We start from the raw sequence: 12,050 nt of genomic DNA on the forward strand, positions 1-12,050 counted from the left end.
TCCCAGCACAAAGTCATCACGCGGTACACATGGTAATGGCCGAGTGAATCCTCTGTTCACACCTGCTGCGGGTTATCTGCTACCTCTAGGGGAAGATGTGTGTCAGAAGCACAATTGAGGGCCAGTCAGGTGGTGGCGCTGCTGGTAACGGTGCTGCCACCAGGCCTGACGGGTTTGATCTGTGGGAACCAGGTCCCACAAGTCGTCTTCGGCCTTCTACACACGTGTCATAGCATACGCTCACACAGACACAGACCCACACAGACTCACATATACACAAACATAGACTCACAGACACATACATGTGGACACACACAGACAGATACATACACACACACACTAAAATAAATACAACTAAAGTATAGTGAGTTTGTATTTTAGTTAACATTTGATTTATGCTTTCCTAGCATTTTGGACAACTTCCTGGGGCTAAAATGTGTGGTCCTAAAAAGGAAAACAGGAGAACAAAGCCAGGCCACCTGGATGCTTGGCTACTTCAAGAACCACTACCCAGTGGTTGCCAAGCACCTGAGTCCACAGGGTTGCTGTGGGGTGTGGCTCCGTTCCCTGTGGACAGATGCAGGTGAGGACCATGTGCTGTCAGTGTCACAGAGCGTGCATTCACGTGGCCAAGAGACCCAAAGAAACCAAACCACAAGGGCCGCAGTGTCAAACCCAAAGAAATCTTTTTTTGTTTTGTTCTTTGTTTTTCAAGACACAGGGTTTCTCTGTGTAGTCTTGGCTGTCCTAGACTCGCTTTGTAGTCCAGGCTGGCCTTGAACTCACAGTGATCTACCTGCTTCTGCCTCCCGAGTGCTGGGATTAAAGCCATGCGCCACCACGCCCGGCTCTCTCTTTTTGTTTTGTTTTGGTTTTCTTTGAGACATAGTTTTCTAGGTCTAAACCAGGCTGCCCTCGAACTCACAGAGATTGGTCTGCCTGTGCCTCCAAGGGCTGGGATTAAAGGCGTGTGCCACCACTGCCCTGCATTACACATGCTATAGTACCATGATTATACATCATATAAGGGCTGCTCGGAGGGGCCAGCATCACAGCTCAGTGATAAGAGTGCTTGCCACTAACCCTGGGAACCTGGGATGCAACCCCAGAACTCCTTCAGGTGGATGCGGGACCTCCTAACATGTCGAGCGCGTGTGTATGTCACATAGACCAACAAACACATGCATTCAAAACAAAACAAAAAAGACAAAAAACGATCTGTTCTGAGGCAAATCAAGCATCACCTAGATTGAGTTAATACAGTATGAACTGACCTTGGTGATGACAGATTCCATTGCCTCCCCTCCCCCCCTCATTCCGCATTGCTGGGGATCAAACGCAGGGCCTTGGACGAGCCAGGCCTGGGCTCCTCAGCTGAGCCACAGGCCCAAGCTACCCTTTTCCTTTACATGACGAACAAAAATGAAGCCTCACAAAGAGACAGCCCAAGTCAAGGGTTGGAATACATGATGACTCTTTTTTTTTTTTTTTTTTTTTTTGGTTTTTTGAAACAGGGTTTCTCTGTGTAGCCTTGGCTGTCCTGGACTCACTTTGTAGACCAGGCTGGCCTCGAACTAACAGCGATCCACCTGCCTCTGCCTCCAGAGTGCTGGGTTTAAGGCGTGCACTACCACGCCTGGCCTTACATGATGACTTTTTAAGTGCAGCACTTGCTGAACTATCTGATTTAGGAGACCATGACTTGAGCGGGGCGGGGGGGGGGGGGGGGGTGCTGAAAACACCCACAGGGTCAGCACCAGGAACCTGCTTCTTAAACCAGTCACCCTCAGGCACAAAGCCGCTCAGAACTTGATTTGTGAGCATTGGAAAACATTGATTTCACTCCTTTCTACAGTGAATAATTTCCCTGGAAACGGATTGAAATACACTTAACTTTTCTGAATGCAGCAGAATTTCATTAAGGCACAGTTTGTTGTTGAGTAAATTCAGACACAAACAAGGAAAATAATGTTTCCTAAAATGGCTTTCATTAAAAAAAAAAATTAGCAGAGCCTGGTTTTAAATTCCTCTTTATCCAGCTCGCCTGCAAAGGAGTTTTAGAAGGAACCAGGCACGGACAAATGAGCTATATATGGGTCTTGCACACAGGGAAGGCTCCTTAAGCAGGAAGCAAAAAGAACAACCCTTAGAAGTGACAGCAAAAGGGAAGGGAGGAGTGACCCACCTCCTTGACTGGTCAGCACAGGGACCAGCCCTCCATAGGCCCACTGACACCCAAGGTGACAAGGGACGATTACAGAGCACTTCACAGCCACATTACATCACAGAGACAACGCTGAACTAAAGACACAGCTGCTGGGCGCCTCGCGAGGACTGGCCTAGGATTAGCGAGACAATGGACTGGAATTCTGGTACCAGGTACTTCCCGCTTCCACCCTAGGAAAGGAGAAATGGATTTCTCTATAGACTCTGTTCCAGATGCAGAATTGTGACTCTAAGGAAAGACATCCAAACTCTATGAATTAGAAAGAGCCTGCGCTTTGTACACAGCGATGTTGGCAAAGAAGGCGAACGTTTACCTCGCCCCAGTTTCCTTGTCTGTCAACCTAAGCGGATCACACAGACCTGCTAGCCCGGGAGCACTTAGGCAAGTGACAAGTGCCAGGTACAAAACGTTCCGTAAGCCCAGTCAGAAGAGGAAAAGCAAGAGAAAAGAGTGCTGCCTGCTGACACACCCCTATTTACCCCCATTCTGTCCATCCCCCCATCCTCCCCCTCCACCCCCTCATCCCTGCTGGCTTCCAAGATAAATTGAATGTACCAACCTACACCTGTCTACGTGTAACTTTTGCCTGCATGTGTGTATGCACGTGCACAGTGTGTGTCCAGTTATCCAAGGAGTCCAGGAAAGGACATTGGCTCTCTGGAACTGTGAGTGCTGGGAACCGAACCTAGAACCTTTGCAAAAGCCGTCACTCTCTCCAGCTCAGGTATTTGAACACTGGGTTCCCAGTTGGTGGTGCTATTTAGGGAAGATTGTGGGACCTTTCGGAGGCGCAGCCTTGATAGAGGAAGTACGTCACTGTAGGTGGGCTTTGAGAGCTCATAGCCCCGCCCAACTTCCGGTTTCTTCACCAGTACCTGCTGTGGCCTTAAGTGTGTCCAGCCAGCTTCCAGCTGCAATGCTGTTCCCACCATCATGGTCTCTGGAACCATAAGCTAAAATAAACTTTTTCCTTAAGATGCTCCTGGTTGTGGTGTTTTATCACAGCAACAGAAAGGAACTAGGTTACAGTGTTTACATCGCGCGCACATACACGGTGATGCTTTCCTTCCCTGTATAATCACATGTCTACAGTGGCCTATCAGCAAAGGCTGAAAAGCCACGGGTTAGGAAGGCATACTCTGCTTCTGATTTGGACCTGGTACTATGCTCCTGGGCAAATCATTTCTCTAAAAGCATCCAGCAGTTTCTGTGCACAGGCTGACATTTGATTTTTTTCCATATTTGGTGATGAGCTAGAACAAGAGGAAAACAGTACTGTGTGATAAATGACACAGACTTAATTTCGGGCAACGAGCCACCTTCTTGATGCGTCTGGGTTAGGCAGGTGCTACAGGTACCCACGAAGGCACACCTGGCGGCCCAGGAACCGCCAAACTGGGGGCGGGCGGGGGGGGGGGGTGGGGAGGCGGGAGAATAAATCCATATTGAACTGAGCAAGCGGTCGGTCCGCTGGGGAATAAATGAGGCAGCATGGGACCGCTCGGCTCGGCCTAGAGGGATGATGGAACTGGACAGCAAGCAACTCGGATAAACCCAGGGTGGATAGACGTAGCTGACGCCAGGGTATCCACACCGAGCTTCCGGATAGCCAGGCTCAGAAACTGGAAGCGCAGACAGTGTCGGGTCACCCAGAACCCACACTTCAGACTCTCCCAATTGGCCACCTGTCCATGAGGCTTCCCAGTGCTGAACCCCAGTCTCCCCACCCTTCAGAGCAGGAGTGTTGTGCCTGAGGACGGTGGACGAGAGAGGCTCACAGTCAGTCTGTCCACTGTAGGCAGGGCTCACAGGCGCTGCAGAGGGACAGAAAGCCTCCGACCGCATGTTTTTAGAAAGGGTGGGACGACGTCGGCAACCTATGTGAGCAGACAGGCAGAGCTTTGTGTAGGAGGGTGGGGCTGTCAGAAACTGGACCAGGGACGGGGCGGCTGCTGCTCCGAGGCTGGTGGGGAGAGAGAGGTTGCAACTGGCAAGCTCCGCGACACAGTCAGACGGGAGGTGAGAGAAATGGGCTGGGTGGGGTCACCCAGAGAGGCCCAAGGAAATGCAGGGGTAGGGCCAGGATTCTAGCCCTCAGAGGCATAAACCAGATCATACCCCGCAAGCGACTGCTATCTACCTACATCTTTGACCTACTCTTTCTCATCTAGGAAATGCAGTGTTCCCCTATCTGCTTTTTACGTGAACGTGTTCCACCATCTCAAAGGAGAGTGTTTGTGTGGGAAGGTTTGCACTCCCAGGGGGCTAGTATGTGACACTAAGAGCTCCCAGCAGGGAAAGAACCGGGCATATAAGAGACCAGAGGGATCATCAGGACAGTGGTGGCGCACGCCTTTAATCCCAGCACTCGGAAGGCAGAGGCAGGGCGGGTCTCCGGGTTCGAAGGCCTGGTCTATGGAGTGAATTCCAGGACAGCCATAGAAACCCTGTCTTGAAACACCAGAGAAAGGGAGGGGGGAGAGGGAGAGAGATAGAGTCTATGCAGGGGATCCCTTCTCTTTGACACTTTCCTGGTCACTGCACCAGCCTGTTGGACTTTGAGTGTTCCCTTTAGGAACAGGCTAGGGGTGTCCTGCTCTGTAAATGGCCATTCACCAACGCCAGGAATGTGCTAGTGGTTTGCCTGACTTTTTAATCCAAATGTCATTCCTGCCCCTGGATAAATACAGGATGGGTGGTGACTGCAGCAGGGAGAAATATTCCGCCCTGCCTCAAGATTTATTTTCCACCTCCCCCCCCTTTCCAATTAGCTCTTTTCTTCCCTTTGAAATTCTGTTTAGACAGCAGCCTTATCTGTCAACCCTTGCCTCTGTGCATATCACTCTTTGCACACAGTTTATACTGTGTTGATTGAAACAACCAGTAGCCGAACACTAAGGCTAAAGGTCATGGATGATGCGGCCCCTGACTGGACTTTTAGGACGAAGATCCGATGGCAAAGCCTTTCTCATAATTTATTGACCACAAGGCGAGTCTGCAAGGAACACAGCAGCCTGCTCGCCATTGCCTTTTAGTCTACTGTCACCGAGGAGGAACCTGAAATTAGGGAGGCGCCATTGTGAGGACACATCAAAGAAATAGCAGCAGGCTTTAACAGCAATGGCTGGTAATCATGGCACACCACTCAGATTGGCCCTCAGCCCTGATGGGAGACCGGTGATGCCCAACGTCGCAGCAAATGCCACCAAAAAAAATCTGTGCAATCACATTTGAATAGTTAAACATAAATGGGGAATTCATCCCAATACTATATCAACATCATTTCAGTATACGACAGGCATACAAATTATTAGCATGACAGTTAATATTTCTTAGCATTAAGTATTTGGAATATGCCATGCACTTTATGGCACATCTAAGCCCTAGTCCTTAGGGGCACATTTACGTGTTGCTAGTGGCTCCCTTCTTTGACTGACCAGTTCTAGAAGGTTCCTAATTATTTTTGTGCTGCAAACCTTTGTGTGTGTGTGTGTGTGTGTGTGTGTGTGTGTGTGTGTAAGGGTTAGGTAGTCTATGGATATGTCTACATGCATGTGTGTGCACATATATGGAGGCCAGAGATCGATATCACGTGTTTTCCTCTATGGCTCTCCAATTTATTTTCTGAGTGAGACAGGGTCTCTCACTGAGCCTGCTGGCTGGCCAGTGAACTCCAGGATCTTCTCATCTCTGCCCTGGAACGCTGGGAGCCTAGAGGCAGGAACTGAGGCAGAGACCATGGAAGAGCCCTGCTCACTGGCTTGCTTCCCCTGGCTTGCCTAGCCAGCTTCTTCATACAGCCCAGGCCCAGCTACCCAGAGATACGGTGTTTAGAGTAGGCTGGCCCTTCCAAGTCAATCAGCAATTACAAAATCCAGCTGGGAGGTGGTGGTGCACGCCTTTAATCCCAGCAGTCAGGAGGCAGAGGCAAGTAGATCTCTGTGAGTTCAAAGTCAGCCTGGTTTAAAGAGAGAGTTCAGGGACAGCCAAGGCTACACAGAGAAACCCTGTCTTGAAAAACTTTAAAAAAAAATAATAAAATAAAATAAAAAAGAAGGAAGAAAGAAAGAAAGAAAAGGAAAGAAAGAAAGAAAGAAAGAAAGAAAATGCCCCACAATCATGCCCACGGGCCAATGTGATGGAGATGAGCCCCTTTCTTCCTCAGTGCAACTGGGTTTGTGCCAAGTTGACAAAAACTAACAGTCACCGATTTTATAAACTCATTTATAAGAAATATACAGAATAGGTGAAGCCACCGAGGCGGCACAGTATAGACTGACTATTGATTACCAAGGCTACAGGGGAGGGTGTGGGATATTTGGTTTATAGGCGTGGGGTTTCTGTCTGGAACAATGGAAATGTGTGAGACCAGAGAAAAGTGGCAGTTGCGTGATGTTGGGAGCACACGCTGAGCTGCTGACCTGCCACTTGCTTTACCTCAGTCAGGTGCTTTTATCTCTGAGGAAGGCTGCCCACCAGGTGCCTTCCCTTTGCCTCCCGCCCCTTGAAGAGCTGCTCCATCTCCACCTAGTGACAAAAACATCTTGTGTCAGGCTCCAAATCAAAGATGCCGGGCTGCAGCACCTCAGAGGAGAACCATGATCCAAGGCAGCAGTTCTCAACCTGTGGGTCACGACTCCGCTGTGGGGGGATGGGGGTGGGGGGTTGCATATCAGATGCCCCACATATACACAGATATGTACAATTATAATTTATAGCAATACCAAAGGAAATACTTTTATGGTTGGGGTCACCCAAGCATGAGGAACTGTCCTAAAGGGTCGCAGCGTTAGGAAGGAAGGTCTAAAGTCAAGCGAGAGCCTACACCTCCAGCAGGATGCCGCTGCTCCTGCGGGAGAGAAGGGTGGTTTCCGGTGCTTGTTTTGACACAGACTCAGATCTCACTGAAGCCTTCTGGGTTGTCTTAGCTGTCTGTACAACAGGAGCAAGCTTCCCTAGCCCAGGATTCCTACATGGCTGGTAATGGACCACCGTAGAAACACAGCTGATGCACGCACATGACTTCCCCGCCTTCTAGATTTGTAAGCACACCTGAGGGCTTACTACCCCACACAGTATGGTTTGTTCCACCATAAGGCTCCTCTTGCTCCCGATAGATAGATAAAAAAGACAGCGGGTGCTGGCGCCAGGTGGTAGGGTCCAGGGTTAGCAAGGGAAGGCGGAGAGGACAGGCATAGGGCAGAACTCAGCTTCCTCTCTCCCCAGTGAACGCTGTGCCCCTCGTTTCTGAACTTCCTCCATCTAGGCTGATACCTGACACAGTAGATTCAACAGCACGACACTAAGTAGTTGATATGTAGTCTGTGAGGAAGCCCCCAAAGCAGCAGCTACTGCAGCTTCTCTCTCAATACTCTAAATGCAAAAATTATGTTTGGTTTGGGGGTGTATCTTTCACATGAACTTTACATAGATTATATTTGCTTTGGGGTGTATCTTTCAAGTGAACTTTCCATAGGTCTATAGAAACAGCAGAAAGGTGAATCGCTTCATATAAACAAAATGCTTTTTAAAAATTGCACAAAAGAGAAATGGGCGTGGTGGCGCACGCCTTTAATCCCAGCACTTGGGAGGCAGAGGCAGGTGGATTGCTATGAGTTTGAGGCCAGCCTGGTCTACAAAGCGAGTCCAGGACAGCCAACTGTCTTGAAAAACCAAAAAAAAAAAAAAAAAAAAAAATTGCACAAAAGAAGCTGGGCATGGTGGCGTACACCATTAATCCCCACACTTGGGAGGCAGAGGCAGGTGGATCAATGTGTCCAGGACAGCTAGGGCTACACAGAGAAACCCTGTCTCAGAAAAAAAAAATATTGCAAAAAGAAAGGGACGTGTTGCTATTAAAATATTGAACCAACAAATACAGATTTCCAAAGCTAACTTTAAAACTTAAACCTGCTTCAAACGACACATACTCAACCTTGGGAACAAGAAAACTGGGACCTGTGAGCTTCCAGAATATTCTCCCAACATTTGTGTCAAGGCTCAGCCTCACTGGAGCAAATCATCTAGCTGGCATTTGTAAAGAAACATCTTGAGTGGATAATTTTCTGTCTAGTAATCAGCCAGCTAATTAATATACCTTCCTGCTGCACGAGAGGCCACAACATTCTTGAATGGCTTAGATGCTGAATCTGAGGTAGGTTAAGTGGGTGTCTATGCCCTATATATGTGCAGTACCCACAGAGGCCACAAGAGGGCATCAGATTCCCAGAACTGGAGTTACACAGGGTGGTGAGCTGCCATGAGAATACTGAGGACTAGAGTGAGCGGCCAGCCATCTTTACTGCTGAGCTGCCTTCCCAGCCCGAGTGGTTACTATTCTCCAACTACAAGTCTGCAGTGTCCTCTGTGGTACCTGGCAGGATGGTGGACAGCCAGGGCCATGCTGGGCTGGCACCAGCCAAGCCTACACCCTTTGCACACTCCTGCCCAGGTGGCCATGTCACTCCCGGCACACATAAACACTGGGGGAAACATGAACTGTTTGCCTTGTAACTGGAAGGAAAACAAAACACAGCTGTCGTTTCTGAGGATGTGCAATGCCCAGACATGCGCCAAGCAGAGCGGGGGTGGGGGGGTGAGGGTGGGGGCAAGCTAAACCCCTGCAAACAAGCCTGGCCCCAGCAGGGAAGCCCACGCCGTTCTTGCTTTATTCCATCAACTGCTCGCTACCTTGGGGTAGCTCCTGAGTAGGGAAATGTAGATGTGGGGAAATCCACAAGACCAAGAGCTCTGTGGAGCCATGCTGACCTTTATGCACAGCTTACTGGAGGGAGGCAAACCGTCTGATAGTCTCATAACAGGCTGTGTGCTAGAGGGAGGCTACCAGGGAGGGCCCAAGCTCTTACATTAAATCATTTGTTTAAATTCCTCTTCTGATTTCATAAAATAAGCCTGTATATACAAGTGCCAGTGTATACAGACATGCACACTTGTGTACACACACACACACACACACACACACACACACACACGGAGAGAAACTCAGCCAAGATACTCTTTTCTCACATGCTTTGTAAAAATATTTTATTAAATAAATAAATTGCATTGTTGTGAGGGTGTCAGATCTTAGAGTTACAGACAGTTGTGAGCTGCCATGTGGGTGCTGGGAATTGAACCCGGGTCCTTTGGAAGAGCAGGCAGTGCTATTAATCACTGAGCCATCACTCCAGTCCCCCTCACATGCTTTTAGTTGACAACAGTCTGTCACTAGTGAAGAACAGTTGCATTCCATGGAGACTTCTGGAGCCTCCAGTGCGGACTGGCAAGCCTGGTTCCAGGCGTTGCAGCCTCCTCGCTTTCACAAATGAGCTGAGCCCAGGAATTAGATTACAGACAGTGGCGAGCCACCTGATATGGGGTAAGAACGCTGGCTGCTCTTCCAGAGGACAGTCTCAACAGGCAGCAGATCTGCTGTCTTTAAAACTAGTAAAGTATGTTTATCTAAGTGCCACTGTAAAATCAATTCCCCCATGGTCTCTTGTCAGCTAGTGTTTGGTATATACAGCTAATTCTCCTCATATGCCTATACACTTGAAGTTTGTTTAGAAGTTTCTCAGGTGTAAAGGAGTTTTTAGTATAGAAAGTTTAAGGAACCCAGGCGGATGTCCACCTCTTCCGCGTCTCTCCTGATGTGACGTCAGCCTGGACAGCCCAGACAGCCAAGGCTACCGCGAGCGTTGCACGCTCTGCTTACTTCCCAGGGTTTGGAATAAGATGAACCAGCCACCACGGCACTGGCTCCGAAAGGGCATTGCGCATGCGCACAGCCAGAGGTATGAGGGGCCTTTAGCAAAACATTGGGTGCACTAGAAAGTGGATGTGTCTGCTGGTGCCCGCCGGACAGGCTGAGAAAAGGTGGTGAATACAGACTAGTCAGCGAAGCAGAGCAGAGGACGGGTACCAAGAAGCTGGCGCGGGTAAAGGTTGCTCTGCTGCAGCCTTGGGCACCACAGAAGAAGCGTCTGGGGCCCTGGGAACCCCAGGTGTGAAAGGCTTGTCTTCTGTTTTGCAAATAGACTTCTATCTGGTTAAGCCTGAAAACCACTTTCTTTCTCCAACCCGATGAAAGAGACACTTGAAATGGACTTGACCTTTTAAGAACGAAGCAGATGACTGGGAAGGCCTTTGTAATAAAGGAGACAGCCGGAGGAGAGTTCAGTTCAAGAAACAGCCATGGCGCGGCTTTACCCTGCTATTTCTGAGGGTCCCTCTACACGGCTGTGTGCACGGGAGGGATATAAATGTTGTCTGCAACAACAGTGGTGCTGTTCTGACCTGTAAGGACACACAGACACACACACGTACACACACACACGTACACCTACATTAGGATTCTGTTTCAGTCTGCCTACCTGTGATGTCATTGCCTACCTGCCGGGGGGCGTGGCCCTGCCTAGAGGGCGTGGCCTTGCCAGGGGGCGTGGCTCTCCCTAGGGCTATATAAAAGGACAAACTCACCTACAGTTCTCTCTCACCTCTTCTTCCTGCCTCTCTCTCTCTCCTCTCCCTCCTCCTCTCTCTTCCTCTGCCTCTCTCTCTAGGGTACCCCTCCACTTTCCTTCTCTCCCCGTGCTCATTTAATAAACGTCTCCATCTAGTATCTGTTGCCTGGCATCTGATTTTTTAATCATTAAACACACAAACTCAGAAGGCATGGCAAACTGTATTTTGGTCCGTCCTCCTTGCAAAACAACAACAACAACAACAACAACAACAACAGAGAACCAAGAGACCCAAACCCACACTACCCAAGGTAAGTTACCTCATAAGTTACTGATGTAACAGGGAGTCGTGTATCTGCTGTTGGCAGGAGGCAGGTTCTTGGAATGCATCTATTGAAGGAATGTAGCCTGTAAAGGCGGGGAGTGGGGGGTGGGGGTGGGGACGGGGGTGGGGCAAGAGAAGACCATGCTAAGAACAAGAGTGCTTAGAGACTTCTCTCTGACCACAGGCTCAGTGTCGGTCAACAGCTTGGAGCTTCTGGAAGTGAGCACATCCAGAGCACAAGCTGGGACCATCCCTGCCCGACCTTTTCCATGATTCTGTGTGCTCCCCCTTCACTCATATTCCGAGGTCATAAACTGCATCCTCAGAATGCGACCGGGACTGAGGACAGACAGGGTTGTTAAAGAGCCACCTAAGTCAAAACAGGAAGGAAACCCTCTGCCTGAGACATCTGAAGGCAAGTCTCCCGCTTAATTCAGTGACTTTGTTTATTGTCTGGCTCCTCAGGTGAGAGGCCAGCGCCACAGGACCAGGCACACAGTAGGTGCATAGTGGCTGTGCAGAGTGACTTGACTTCCTCAGGATAATGCGTCTCTCACCACGGAGGCATTTAAGCTGATAATGCCATTAAGGTAAGTCTTACCTCTCAGTGGGCACCTGTTTAGCTTACTTCATGGGCCCCCTCTTCTCTCTCCGTCTCCCTTGCTCAAGACAGGTCTTCTCTGTGTAGTCCTGGTTGTCCCGGAACTCACGCTATACACCAGGCTGGTCTAGAACTCAGATTGCTTGCTTCTGTCTCCTGAGTGCTAGGAATAAAGGTGCATGCCACCACTTCTGGGCTCAAACTCAACTTTTCAAAGTTGAAAAGCTATTAATCTGATTTTATTTTGATAATGAACGACAAAGCTCTTCCTCATAGGAAAGTTCTGTATTAAAATATTTCCTCTCAAAAAACTTGTGTTCTCTTTGAGGGTCTATTTTGCACTTCTCCAACTTGAAAATCCATCAATGGCATCATGAGCAAAGTTAAATTTTGTTATGTCCAATGTCCAATGTTATGCGTGCACGCACACGCACA

General features: G+C 49.2%; 2 protein-coding genes across 6 annotated transcripts in view; one reads left to right on the forward strand and one right to left on the reverse strand.

The window, feature by feature from the left end:
• The window catches only part of FRY (FRY microtubule binding protein), a 360,844-nt gene that overhangs the window by 249,390 nt on the left and 99,404 nt on the right, over positions 1-12,050 (reverse strand). The gene's annotated exons all lie outside the window — the stretch shown is intronic.
• LOC311587094 (uncharacterized protein) overlaps positions 1-12,050 on the forward strand; it is a gene marked incomplete at its 5' end in the record, with an annotated part of 32,030 nt that overhangs the window by 3,957 nt on the left and 16,023 nt on the right. Inside the window, 2 exons of one of the 4 annotated variants that reach the window (XR_014775777.1) lie at positions 10,789-11,000; positions 11,480-11,604. Coding sequence is in view for 1 of the 4 variants with exons in the window: in XM_084763568.1 (XP_084619694.1) it covers positions 10,896-11,000; positions 11,480-11,483 (109 nt within the window). The remainder of the gene's footprint in view (positions 1-10,788; positions 11,001-11,479; positions 11,605-12,050) is intronic. The other 3 variants (XR_014775778.1, XM_084763568.1, XR_014775779.1) reach the window with 3 other exon arrangements.

The sequence above is a fragment of the Acomys minous genome (assembly GCF_964271855.1).
Source record: "Acomys minous genome assembly, chromosome: 16".
Lineage (NCBI taxonomy): Eukaryota > Metazoa > Chordata > Mammalia > Rodentia > Muridae > Acomys > Acomys minous.